Source organism: Anoplolepis gracilipes, chromosome 5 (assembly GCF_047496725.1).
Source record: "Anoplolepis gracilipes chromosome 5, ASM4749672v1, whole genome shotgun sequence".
NCBI lineage: Eukaryota > Metazoa > Arthropoda > Insecta > Hymenoptera > Formicidae > Anoplolepis > Anoplolepis gracilipes.
In genome coordinates, this window is record NC_132974.1 from 13,573,013 (window position 1) to 13,586,482 (window position 13,470).

Genomic DNA, 13,470 nt, shown 5'->3' on the forward strand with positions numbered 1-13,470 from the left:
AATTTTTCGTCGCCTCGCAACTTTCGCGCCGAATGAGAAAGTCTATTATTAATGCCCAATCATTTTTTACGACATCTTTAGTACCTATCTAATCTTTTCTATAATAGGAGATATAATGGAAAAAAGAATAACTGTAATCGTTTGCGAATAAAGATAAAGAAAGGATATAAACAATCAATAAAATTTTTTCTAATTAAAAAAAAAATATATTACATAACATCTGAGAGAATCTTTATAGAAATAGAATAGAAAATATTTAAATATTTCAGTTTTATAAATATCTTCCGTTAAATATATAAAGTGCGATTGCACTTGTCAGTTTAACATGAGGATCTTGAAATTTCCAGCTCTGTTTTACTTTCAATAAATGCCACCAATTCCGCATCATTGTTGTCTAAAGGTTAATATCTCTGTATTGAAACATTTAACCTTCTTCATTCTTTATCTTCCCGTTACCGTCGAGATGATCTCGCGATGACGTAAATAGTCGAGCTGACTTTTGTTCGCAGATTCCAGTTTATTGAGCGTCTCGATTCGCATTTACGAGAGCGCGATAAACGACGACGACGTTCGTCGTATAGACACGTCCGTCCGAATTATTAGATTTAAATCTAAGAAACATTAATATAGAATATATTATCGTGTAGTTTATATATAAGGTATACGTTAAGACACTTACTGCTACAGCAAAAATTCAACAGTTAAAAGATTGTAACAACTAGTTCACGCTCGCGACGGACACGAAAGCGAAATCCTTGTTCAGTTGTCCTCTCCCTCTCCCTCTCCCTTCATTGTGGGAAAATAAAAACAAGAAATGAATATCTTAAAATAAAGGAATGATCTAATTGAGAGCTTTCGAATTTTGAAATAAAAAATTTTGAGCTTGTCATTCGGAACTTATTTTTTTTAATAAACTTTTATTTAGTTTCTTTAAAAAAATTCTCTTCTGTAAACTCAATGTTTTCTTATAAGATTCCTAAATATATCTGTTAATTCTAAGACATTAGTTTTCCTTTATTTTCATTGTGATGCAAGAAGTGAGGCCAACTGGATAAGGGTGGAAGCGGACGATCAGGCTCAAACCCCTCGATATTCGCGGACTCGCGCGAAACTCGCGATCGTCATCAAATTTTTCGGACTTTTCGAAGAAAGATTGAAAAATTGTGTTTGCAAAGCTAGTTGAAAAAAAATAAAGAAAAATCGCAAGGAATTTCAAGATTATATTTCTTTGAAAATTATACTTATAATTTGTATGTTTTTTATATCATATATTCTTCGATAAAAATGTTTAATATTTGAAGATACTTTTTTTTCTCTCCTTTTAGACGAATTAAATAAAAGCCAAAAATTCGATGCGACGAGTCGGGTTTCTCGATTTTCCGAAAACGACGAAGGATTTATTAGTCACGCGTTTCGCGTCCGAAGCAGCTTGCCACCTCGTGTATCTCTTTTTTTTCCGTAAAACATTGTTCATCCCCTTGTAATGGGGGTTACTTTGGCACGCATTTATTTATTTTTTTTTTTTTTTCTCTTCGTAATGTCGGCACACGGTGTCGACCGTTGCTTATCAGTTATGAGCTCGTAATATAATAATGCGAATAAATCTCGGTTGGCAACCTGAGACTGATTCGCGCGGACGATACGATAAAATGAGGTGTCCTTGTTATTGTTATTTCCTCGGGGAAAACTACGTTTTCGCGAACTGTACGAGAAACGCCGGGAAAAAAGGCGTGTCGAAATTTCGCGTCGTTTTTTCAGAGCCGTTTCTTCCAAATTTTTCGTCTCCTTCCTCACCTTAATTACGTATAGATTTTTTCGCGACAACTTTCCTCACTTGTACGACAACGAACAAAACGCTCGATTCGAATTGCGTGTGCGCCACGACTTTATTTTTGTAGTCGAAATAAAAAATAAATAAGGTGATGCAAGTAAATGCTAACGGCGGACGGAGCCAGTCGCGCTTTAATCGCGGACGTGTAAATTAACGAGTAAATCTCTTCTTTGTTACGGTTTATGTAAACCACACGCGCGTCTCGATACACGCAACGATAAACTATTATTATTCGTCATAGAAATATTTCGAATATGAAAATTGTATTCCACGAATATGTTGGAAATGACAGGTAGATGTGCGCGGAAGAGAAATGGGAAAAGTAAGTCGTCCTCTGATGCGCTTGCGGTGTAAAATTATCCATATAAAAAGTCGCGTTGAAGAGGATCATCGTGGACTATTGCATCGATAAACGCGTGTTTTACAAATATAAAATATATCATTCCGATACACGATATACATATATCACAAAAGCAAAAAAGTGTATATAGCGGTATTATATATGGCCGTATATGAGCACACATAGCTCGCGATTCTCTGTTGGCACGGATGCGAATGAACTATGCGTACACCCGGTACACACGTGACATAAACTTTTCTCTTCTCGGGTGTGAATGAATCTATATCCTTATTATAATCTGTGCAATAAATGTTTTTTACCAACTTCCACGCATAATCTCGGCTACTCTAGTAATCATCTGTATATATACCTAAAAGATAAAATATAATTTAATATTTAATTTGTATATGTAATTATATGTAATATAATATTAATTAAAATCTAAATCACACATTCGCTCGTAATTGTGGCTTACTTCCAATTACTTCCTACTTGGCACGGAATGAGTCATGTTACTCACAATATTTCCTAGCGAAGATAATACTCACAATGATAACAATAATAAAAGTTTGGCAAATTAAGTTAGTCATGAAAAAAAAAATATAGCAACGAGATAACGATAAATGTAGTTTAAAAAATAATTGTTCAATATTTGATAAAACGTGAATCGAACACAATACACATTTAAAAAAAAAAAATATATATATATATATTAATATATATATATTTATAAATATGAAAATAAACTGAATTGCAATTCTTCATGCCGTGCAGCTTCGACTTTGCATTCTTCGTATACCTCGTAGTAGTTTAGCGTAGTATAGTAATGACGGAGAAATATCATTCTCGACGACACGTCGGATCATCGTGTCATGGCGCACGAAGCGTTTCGCGCCACACCTCGTTAAAAATCGTTTATCGACTACAACGTATATTTGTATGATACATTAAAAATTGACACATATCTTCGTTATAATAAGTTTTGTCCGTTTTCTCTTCCTTGCGCGATCGATCGATCGTCGAAGACGATCGTGGATCCTAAAGAGAGAAACGCACTTGTACCGATAGCGAGTAAACAATTATCCAACGTTTGAATTTTGCAAAAAGTGACAATTATGTTTCGTACTTTCTTTTTAAATCGCTACATAAGAACAGATCGGTTTTTCAAATGAATTTATAGGTTTATAAATCTACTGAATTAAATGTAAACATTGATAAATACATGTTTCATAAATAAAGATTCTCCGAAGATGGTTTTCAAGTCGTCACTGTCTGCAAAATGAAACGCAGGCTTGCTTCTCGCGCAATCTGTCATTATAATACTTCGTAATTATATTAGCATATCGTTATCGCATTTTCTTTTAAATTCGTAATAGTACTAATAAAAACGATAACGGCAACCCAAGCAACGATAACAACGTGCTCGCATTAACAAGTACTTAACGATCACTTATAGCATGGCGATTCGTGCAGCGAGAGCGAACTATAATCTAGATACGTAACGTTAAAACGAATCTTCGTAAAATAGCACCTTTTCATCCCGGCCGGAATCCTCGCGACATGCCGCGTGTCGTGACTCGGTGCTTTCATTGATCTCATTAACCATTGGCCTGATTCAATCGAGTCTGGTACGTCCGTCCCAATGTGCACTCGAGTATTACGAGCTGCTACTTGAATTTGTCAATCGTCGTACTTGTTTTTATATATATATATATAGACTTTTTTAACAAATCAAATTTTTAAATTAAAATTATGTATAATAAGTTACAAGAAATCTAGACTAAAATATATAAATAGTCCTTAATAAAATAAAATTAATAATAACCAGGAGAGTTTTGAGAATTAAAATTATAATTTTTATAGTAAACTATAATCTGGGTATTAAAATTAATATTGAAATCGGAATCGAGTCCATAATTAAAAAATGGTTAATGAGAAGCAATAAAACGTCACGACATTCAACAAACGAGAATCCTCGGAACAATACAGAATTTTGCAGTCTTAAACTTTGCTGAATTGCAATTTCTTCTGTTTCTTCTTCCTTTTTTTTTTTTTTTTTTGTATTTTTTTTAGTCACGGCGGTCAACCCGGAAGAACGTAAAAAACGATCGACGTCGCGTCTCGCCGTGAATTCGTTTCTACTTTCAGTCTTTCTCCGTGTGATCCAGTCTACGATTCTAGCACCATCATGCAGCTTTCCCCGTTCGTCGTAACCGATCAAACGGGTGGGATAGCCGATCGTCATACTTTGTCGAATCGGCTACGCGATAATAACACCTGGACGTTTATATAGCAAAGATTTCGTTAGAATTCAAAGATTACATTAAATTATCGATGTTTGCATGCAATAATCTATACGTTTCCTAGCGCCAAAAAGGGAAGGCCTTGCCGATGCTGATTTGGAGAACACTCGCGTGCCGTCAGATTCTCCTCGCTTGATCGACAACATTTCTCAAGTTACCCCTTAGCTGTTTACTTTTTACTTTATCTCAAGTTACTACTTTTTTTGCAAAATTTCAGAGTTTTCGACTTATTTCGAATTTCTTATTTTTCGCTCGGTTGCAATTTTTCTCCGATTGTTTACCGAATTCAGCACTTATGTACACAAGCCTTCCCTGTGAATTCTAATATCTAGATCGCAGTATTGACAGAATGAGGACGTATAAAAAGCCTGTGAATCGCAGTTCTCTTTTTTTCACGAATCATCCGACTGGGCTGCTGTTCTTCTCGTCGTTTTCCGGGAGCATCTTCGCTAGTTTGTCGCGTCCGGATTCGAAGACGGTGAGGACGCCGGACTCTGCGTCAGATCGGCGTTCTCGGCGGTGTCTCTCGAGGAGGCCAGCAGCGAGGGGGTTATCAGCATGCCGCGCGGGCTGAAGGTGTCGCAGTAGAGATTCTCCTTCTTGTGTACTCGTCGTACATGGCTGCGCAGATTGTCGCGACGCGCACTCCGGTAAGCGCAGTGCGGACACAGATGCGGCTTCTCGCCCGTGTGCATGCGCCGATGCTGTATCAGCTATAAGAGCAAACGAATAATTAACGTCAAAATCAAAGATCATCAAAGATTAGTAATATATTTTTAATCAATATATTTTTTTAATTATATATTTTTAACTTTTGCCGCAAACGACCACATATGACAAATAGGGTAAACTAGGATATGATGGCCATAGGCTGTAATTTTTTCAATAATCGCTCCATAACGCGCTTTTTTAGTCGTCATCAAAGATAATCGATATTTACAGTAGTTTATGCGCATACATTGTTCGAAATAACGATATTGTGAATCTTATATCATATTTTTACTTTTGATTACTCGCAAAGTTTTTCATTTGTCCACTAAAAAACTGTTATAACGTCGAATAAATTACAGTTAAGCTATCGTAATCGACGTTGGACATATTATAAAGATATGTAAATTGTTACATGACCTATAATTTTTACTTTTGTTTTCGCTATTTTTTTTATAAATATTATGGTCATCTTTTCCTTAAAAGTTGGGTAGATGGCCAATGCTTATATTGTACTATTTTGATAACATAAAAGTTCTATTAAATATTTTCCGTTTAATTTCGATAATATTACGTAATTTAAGCTTCAGTGAAGATAGTATGTCAAACACTATTAAAAAATAACAAAACGAAAAGTATGTTTTTTACATTTTAAAAAACTATGGCCATCTTACCCGAGTTTACCCTACATCCGATTAAGATTTAAAGCGAAATTGTAATAAAATAATAAAAAAGTAGCCAATCAAAATTTTTCGTCTAATCGATTCGTTCGGCCAATACTATTAAACACTAATTGCTTGTTTTACACGACACTTTAGTATCTTGTGCTTCACTTTACGTACTTTTTTCAATTGCACTGTGCGAAAGATGCAGATGTCGCAGCAAAAGTACCGGTCATCGCGATGCCTCCGCATATGCCTGCTGAGATCGACCTCGGAGGATCGGTCAGCGCCACAGACGGCGCAGCTCACCCTAGTCTCGGGCGCGGTGCCCCTCGCATGCGCCCGCAGGTGTCTCTGGAATGCCTTTTCGATCGTGCACGCGTACGAGCACAGCGAGCACCGATACTCTTCTCTCTCGTATCTAAGTACATTGCAAAAGGGAAAATGATAGAACAATATTATATGAGCAGGAAATTACATTTCTCTTTTTTATTCCATTGCAAATTTGATTTCCTAATATCAAATTAAAAAATTCCAGAAGGGATAAAGTTGGATATATATATAAAATGGTTCGAGTACCTATACCTGACGCGTTGCAAGGCCAGCGAGCGCTTCTTGCCCGTGGGAGTCATCCCCTGGGCCACATGCGCCGCCACGTGGGTCTCCATCTCGCACCTGCTGCTCGTCGTGAAGTCGCAACCCGTGGACGGACACCTCTTGGTCTCGCCAGTCTCCGTGCCGGACAATGCCGGATGGCAATCGGCTATGTGCTTCCTCAGAGCCGGCCTCGTCGGCGCCATTACGTCGCACGAGCCGCACGAGTAGCCTCGATGAACGCTACTGACGTTTGGGCTGCTGCCTCTCGATCTTGATTAAATCATACATATATCATTACTGATATACTGTGTTGTTTAATTAAACGGTGAGTTCAATCTACTTTTGCAAAAAAAAAAAAACTCTTATTGCAAAATATTAAAATTTCATTAAAAATGACGGATAAAAAATATAATTAATATAAAATAAAAAATTATATGGATAAAAAAATATAATTTTTATATAATTAATTTTGAAATTAATTATATAAAAATTACCGAGATAATTCTATACTGAATAGTTGTAACTAAATCTTTTAAACTGTGTTATGCCTTTAATAAAGTCATAGAAATTTTTAAATGTCACATAATTGGATATCAGTTTGTATCATTAATCTTACGTCACAAAGATATTGCGTCGTCTATTATAATTTGAATTACCCATCCGTTTTATCGCTGCTACTTGTAATATTTTTAAACGTCATTGTTAATGATGTGTATAATATCTTACAGTTCATGTCATGATAATAGATTTTTTAACGAGCGCAGATTTAAATTTCTTTAAAAGAAAGTAATTCGTAGAGAAAAAAAATGAAGCGTAATCGTCGTATTACAACACATGTTGTAATCAAAATAAATTAACGAATTCTACGTACTTTTCAGTGTAGGAAGAGTGCTCGCTCTCGGAGTCGCTGTCGGAAGGAATATTGAGAACTTCCGTTGCCTCGAGTGCCGCGGTGGCGGCCGACAGCCTGCCCAGCATCGCCGTGTAAGCGCCTAACACCCAACCATTGAGCACTGGTGTCACCGTTCCTTCCTGCAAGTAAAAAATTAATGATAAAAAAGATGTTTATATATATATATTGTACAAATACGTCAACAAAATTTGCACATAGATTTAAATCATGTTAATGAAGGATATATACTGCAAAGAAAAAAAAAATATAATTAAATTAATTCGCGACAGATGAGAAGATAATTTCACATAATTTCCTACCTTGTCGAGGGCCAAGCACGACATTGGATCGGGAAGCTTCGCGATTGACAGATTGTTATTGGCTGATCGGTGCGAGCTGTTGGTGCTACCAGTGTCACTCTCATCGCCAGCATCTTCGTTGTCGTTGCTTTCGTTTGGCACGCAAGTCTAAAATCGGCATATGTGAAGAATAGTACTAATATTGTGTGTTTATATTTATATGATTTATAAAATTGGACATATGAATAATTTACGTGAAAACTAACAAAATTTAAGTTTTAAATTTGCAAATTTTTGACGAAAAATTCTATAAAAGTGTTTTCTGAAAAAAAAAAAAAATGAATAAATTATATACTATATGTAAAGATTAAAGCTTCATTGCTTGATGAAAGATTAATTTAAAGCTAATTAGTTTCAAGTGCTGTAAAATTATTCATTATAATATAATATATTCACATTGTTACAACAAACTATAAAAAAGTAAACTAATATGTAATAATAAAAGAATTTTACCTGATTTTCGTTCTGATCGGTTTTTTCGATGTTGCCTTCGTTGTCGTCGCGCTGCTGAGAGTCCTCGTCCTCGGCGTTCGTACTCTTCTCACCGTCTTCGGCATCCTCGGCATTGGTGGACGCGACCGATGCCGGTTTCGTGACCAGCTCCATGGGGACGTAGGGTGGTCCCACCGCCGTCAGCGGCAGGGGCAGCGTGTCGGGCCGATGAAGGGCGCTCAGAGCGAAGGCGGCCCTCGGCAGGATCTGCGCCGCGCCGGGAGGCAGAATCGGGTGCCTTCGGGCGAGACGCGGGTCACCCCAAAGTTCACCCGCGACGTGAAGACTCCAGATCCCATATTCCATCTGAAATGTTGTGAATTTTGCCCTCGATAGGCTCGATTCTGTGTGTAAAGTAGGAGATCCGGAACAGTTTTTCACAGTGAGTGAAAGAAAGTATATTTTTGCGCATCCCATTTTGTAGGAAGAAATAATTGTTCACACGGAAAAAAAAAAAAAACTTCTACAAGTTGCTTTATTTCATAATAAACAAAATGTTTCATTCCGCTGAAAACACGATGTAATAATATTTTTCTTTCCCGTAGAATTATTTAAAGAAATGGAATGCGCAAATATACTGTTGTATAATTTGTAATTACTTTTACCTCAATAAAATTGAACGCCAATTCGGGGGGGGATTTGATAATAATGATATAAAAAACAATAAATATCAATAAAAATGATAAAAGCCTTATATAAGGTAATAAAAAGTATTGCTTTTAAAATAAATCTAGTAATGGATTTTGAATTAAAGTATTACTTTTTATCTGGTATATTTATAGAGTATGTATATATTGGATATCGTATTGGTGCGCATGTTGTTAACAATGATTATACGCGTGCAGGATTTGAAAATAGAATTAGAAATACCTCGAAGCGCTTAAGATATTGAATCGCGCTTGGAAACTGTGCTCATTATGTTTGTATGGACCGCACGATGTAAAAAGAGTAAGGGTAGGTAGGGGGACGAGAGAAGAGATTAGTAGTGGTCCTCGAATCAATACTTACGTGCAATTTTCAAGCCAACCGAGTATTTGTTATAATTATTATTTGTATGTAATGTGCCGTTTTTTTAATTAAGTTATGCATTTTTAATTAAGTCATTAAACGGTTAGACGTCTTCAAAGCTTCATTTTATTTGTATGCGTTATGATGAATTTAATATTTTTCAAAAAGAAACTACAATCTACAATCATTTCATCATTATTTTTCTCTCAAATATTCTTGATTTTGTTTCATCAAGCATTCTAGAAATATGTAGAGAAGAATCGAACGATATACCTATATGGCGGCGTAAAAGTAATCTGATCCCAAAGTTGCACGAGGTTAAACATCTTAAAGCGTGCTTGCGATAGAAATGCGGAGAAAGGTATTATACGATGAAAAATTATCTCTTTTTAAATGGAGTTTATTTCTGTCTTTTAGCTTCTCTCCATTTTCGATTCGCGTCCTACGAGTCGAAATATTCTGTATTATTAAAATCAACTTCCTTTGAATTCCCTTTGAGCTCTAAAAATATTTTATATTATTCTTTTGCGCTCTTTTCATCGATTAGAGAATATTATTACGTCTATTACGTTTGTTACATTACTCTTGTCAAATGGTTTCTGTACGAATATTCGAGAGATGTTGGAAATTTTTCATTCTTTCAAATGCAACGAAAACTCGCGAACTTGTAAATATACTATATATTCTTTTTATGGATAATTTTACAATAATCATAAGGCTTATCAGTCGGATGAAGTCAAAGCTGCAATTTTTATGCAGAAAAATTAAAGATATATTTAGCGCGAGATGCATTTTATAACTTTTTCACCATAATTATATATATAATCCAAATAATCGATTAAAGATTAAATAGAATGTGAATGAGGATATTCCAAGATGCTTCAAGAAAATGTCTACAACTATTCTATTTCGATGGAAAAATTGATCACATAGTTGTCTATGTATGCTTACTATAGATTTAGGAAAAAAATCATCCCTCAAAGTTAAATCGAGATATTTGATTGTGAGCAAAAATTGATTCTCAATTTTCTATTCTGTTTTATAAAAAATATTTTATATTCTTTAAAAACTATTAATTCATTATAATTTTCTTCAAAAGTTATAACGCTTTACACATTGTGTTTCTCGTGTATCATGTGTGTGTGTGTGTGTGTGTGTGTGTGTATACATGTATATATGTGTGTGAATGTGCGCGTTAAAACTCTAAGCAACTTTCGATTTATTAACATTATTTTAATTCAGCAAATGTAATGAAGAAAAAAATATTTTAAATTCCAATTTCGATTTTTTTATATACGTTTAATGTTAAACAAAAATCTCGATTTATTAAAATTACTTTAAATAATTCAAGGAATGTGTATACGAAGAAGATTCTTCTCTTTTCTCACAAACATGAAGCTCAAACGAGTCGCGATTATGTAGAGATCGGTGATACACAAAAGATCGAATCGCCGAGAGGGAGAGAAAGTATACAAGAGACGATTGCGCGAAAATCGAAAGAAATCGGGGGTCCCTTGGGGGCACCCCTGTGGTGGCCTACCGCAACAATTCGGGCCGATCGTCATTACGCTGGAATCATCCCCCGCCAAGTGCCCCCTCTCGTTGCCGTAAAGCCGGGCCGATCTCCACCTTACCGATCGACCGGAAGTTCACGCGCGTCGCGGCTTAGCGCCGCCTCCCCCGCCACACTCATGACGACGACGACGACGACGACGACGACGACGATGACGATAACGATGTAGTGGAAGAAGAAGAAGAAGAAGACGAAGACGACGACGACGGTAATGCGATAAAGGACGTGACGTCGCCGCGATTCGCGAATACCGGAGTCAAGGAGAAACGAGTAGCGGGTCCGGATACGTGCCGCCGTAGAACGAACGAACTCGCGAGATTCCTGACCATTGGACCGACCCTCGTGCATGCATACTTTAGCATAACGTTCTCTATACAATATCCAGAAAGAGGGAAAGAGACACGGGGGAGACGAGGGGGATAGGAGGAGGAGGAGGAGGACGAGGCGCGCCGAGGGTAGGATTTTCTCTCCTCCTCATCCCCGTCGGCTTCGCCCTTTCTCTCTCCCTTACACACGTGCACCCTCTCCCTCGCGTCGCACCGGGGGGCCCCCGGCAGCAGTCCTACCCCTCGCGCTGACCCCATCTCCCCTCTCCCCGCCGCCCCATTCGCTGCCGCGAATCGATTTGTTATTGTTTTTGTGTCTGCGGTCGTCGCGGCGGATGGAGTGAGCGGGGTTATATCGGGGGGAGGGAGGGTTGCGAGCGGGAGGATGGTGAATGGGGTGGGATTGCCGGTGGTGCTGCTGCTGCTGGTGCGGCTGATGCTGGTGCTGCTGGTGGTGGTAGTAATGGTAGTGATGGTGGTGGTTCGAAGGCTCGGCTTCGGTTTTCGGGCCGGCAGAGAGGCGACCAGGGTGAATAAGCTGCTGCCGTTGAAGGGCGGGGGAGGACGGGAGTCGCGAAGGATCGTGAAAGAAAGGAGACAAGAGGGAGAGGGAAGAGAGAAAAGAGATAGATACACGGTTCCGATCAGTAGCGTAGCCGGCGTAGGACGCGAAAGACTCCGAAAAATATTTTTCCCTTTTCCCAATTCATACATAGACACATACGTTTTTCGAAAGCTCTTTTACTGCCTCCAACCTCCCTTTTCCTGCCTCTTTCCCTTCTCCTTACACCTACTTGAGATTATTGTCGTTTAGCAAATTGAGTGATAAGAATTGAGAGACTCGTCGAGAGCGCGATAGAATCTCACTCAGAAAATGGAGTCTGTTCGCGGAAAAAGGCTTGATCACGCCATTGGCATCGCCGTTGAAAAGAGCGAGAGAAAATGAGAGGGTTGAGGATGGAAGCTGGCACAATGACGAAGAGGAAACGAACGCGGCTAGGGTGCGGAGGAGGGGAGAAAATCCCCGCGAGGGCACGGGCAAGGAAGGAGGGAGGAAGGCAATCGCATGGGTTAAGCCGAGAGGGGATGTTACGGGAAGACAAATGCGGGAAGGAGAGGGTAGCGCGGATCGGATTGCGTCCTCGGGTTGCATTGAGGGTGGTCGAGAGAGATAGTCGAACAGAGGAAGAGAAAGAGAACGAAAGGAATAGAAGGATAAAAGGAGGGAGAGGCAAAAGAGCAAGAGAGAGAGAAAGAGAGAGAGAGAGAGAGAGAGAGAGAGAACGAAAGAGAGACAAGAAAAGGGAGCAAGCACGGGGGGGAGGGAGGAAGGGACACGTCGGCATCGGCTTGACAGGTGACAACCGATCGGGCCACTGACGTCACAGATCACTCGGCCGAGCACGCGCACGCACAGACTACGCGATTCGCGACGTGCATGAGGTCGGACCGTGTATCGCACTCGCGTACAACCACCGTGCACATCCTATCGGCACACACGTCATCACACGGTACGCCACGACGCGCGAAAAAAATAGAGGAAAAAAAGATCCCACGCAAGTGGGTTATAAATGCAAGCAGGGCAGGGGATGCGGACGCAGGCAAACGGGGAGAGAAAGAAAAAGCGTAGCGGAAATCGAGCGTGACGTTATTAAAGGAGAGAGAGAGAGAGAGAGGGGGGGGGAAGGGGGGTGGAAAATGACGAGTGCGAGGGATGGATTCGCGAGAATTTTTCGCGCCGCTATCAATTTCAGCTCTGTAATATACTTGGGATATATTACGTGGTATTTACCGGGTTTTAACACCGGCCGATGGCCCCCGCGCGCGGCGCCTCTCTATCTGGTTACCATTACACTCGGATGTATGAAATGCGCCACGGGCATACAACCATCCCCCCACAATAGCCCTATTTATGATTGGGCAAAATTGCTTTCCATGCGCAGAATAAAATCTCGCGCGCGGGTCCGGGAAAAATCCGCGGGGCGCCGCGACGGGACGTCCGCGCCGCGCCGCGCCGTCGCTTTTCCCGGGACGGCGCGTCGCGTTTCATCCCGGGCGGACTTTGATCGGGAAAACGCGAGCCGAGTGTCGACCTTGCACGTCGACGTCGCTTTCGTACACGCATGATGTAAGCGCCCCGTTTTCCGTCCAATTTTTCACGCGATCCCTCGCGACCAAGATTCGCGAGAAATTAAATATCGTCTATCGCGCTCGCGCGCTCAAGAGGCGCTGCGATCGACCACCGGCTCGACCAATCGTCAGTCGACCTACCTACATAGTTCTAAAAAACTCCGCCTTATAAACGGCAGCGCCATTTTACATCAATTGTCACGCTAAAATATGCTGGTTAAAATACACATTTATTCCGAAGCTTGGGTC

General features: G+C 39.5%; 1 protein-coding gene across 7 annotated transcripts; it reads right to left on the reverse strand.

Moving 5' to 3' along the window:
- Window positions 1-1,369: 1,369 nt before the first annotated feature.
- On the reverse strand, window positions 1,370-12,983 carry LOC140666179 (uncharacterized). Of its 7 annotated transcripts, XM_072893083.1 has the most exons (9): window positions 10,733-11,339; window positions 9,466-9,693; window positions 8,790-9,370; window positions 8,146-8,490; window positions 7,654-7,800; window positions 7,313-7,473; window positions 6,424-6,711; window positions 6,025-6,265; window positions 1,370-5,187 (listed from the first exon to the last, which is right to left on the reverse strand). In XM_072893083.1, the coding sequence occupies exons 4-9, from the start codon at window positions 8,488-8,490 to the stop codon at window positions 4,924-4,926; spliced, it is 1,446 nt and encodes a 481-aa protein (XP_072749184.1). In that variant the 5' UTR covers window positions 8,790-9,370; window positions 9,466-9,693; window positions 10,733-11,339; the 3' UTR covers window positions 1,370-4,923. The 7 variants fall into 7 exon arrangements, with proteins under 7 accessions (XP_072749184.1, XP_072749189.1, XP_072749186.1 ...); XM_072893088.1 differs by having other exon boundaries at window positions 6,430-6,711; window positions 8,790-9,693; window positions 10,733-11,342; XM_072893085.1 differs by lacking the exon at window positions 9,466-9,693.
- Between the last annotated feature and the right edge of the window lie 487 nt (window positions 12,984-13,470).

Coding starts and splice junctions, on each gene's coding strand:
- LOC140666179 (XM_072893086.1), bottom strand. CDS start 8,490: ATGGAATATGGGATCTGGAGTCTTCACGTCGCGGGTGAACTTTGGGGT. Junction 7,474..7,653: donor CGTGCTTGGCCCTCGACAAG/GTAGGAAATTAT, acceptor TTTTACTTGCAG/GAAGGAACGGTGACACCAGT. Junction 5,188..6,024: donor GCACAGTGCAATTGAAAAAA/GTACGTAAAGTG, acceptor TTGCTCTTATAG/CTGATACAGCATCGGCGCAT.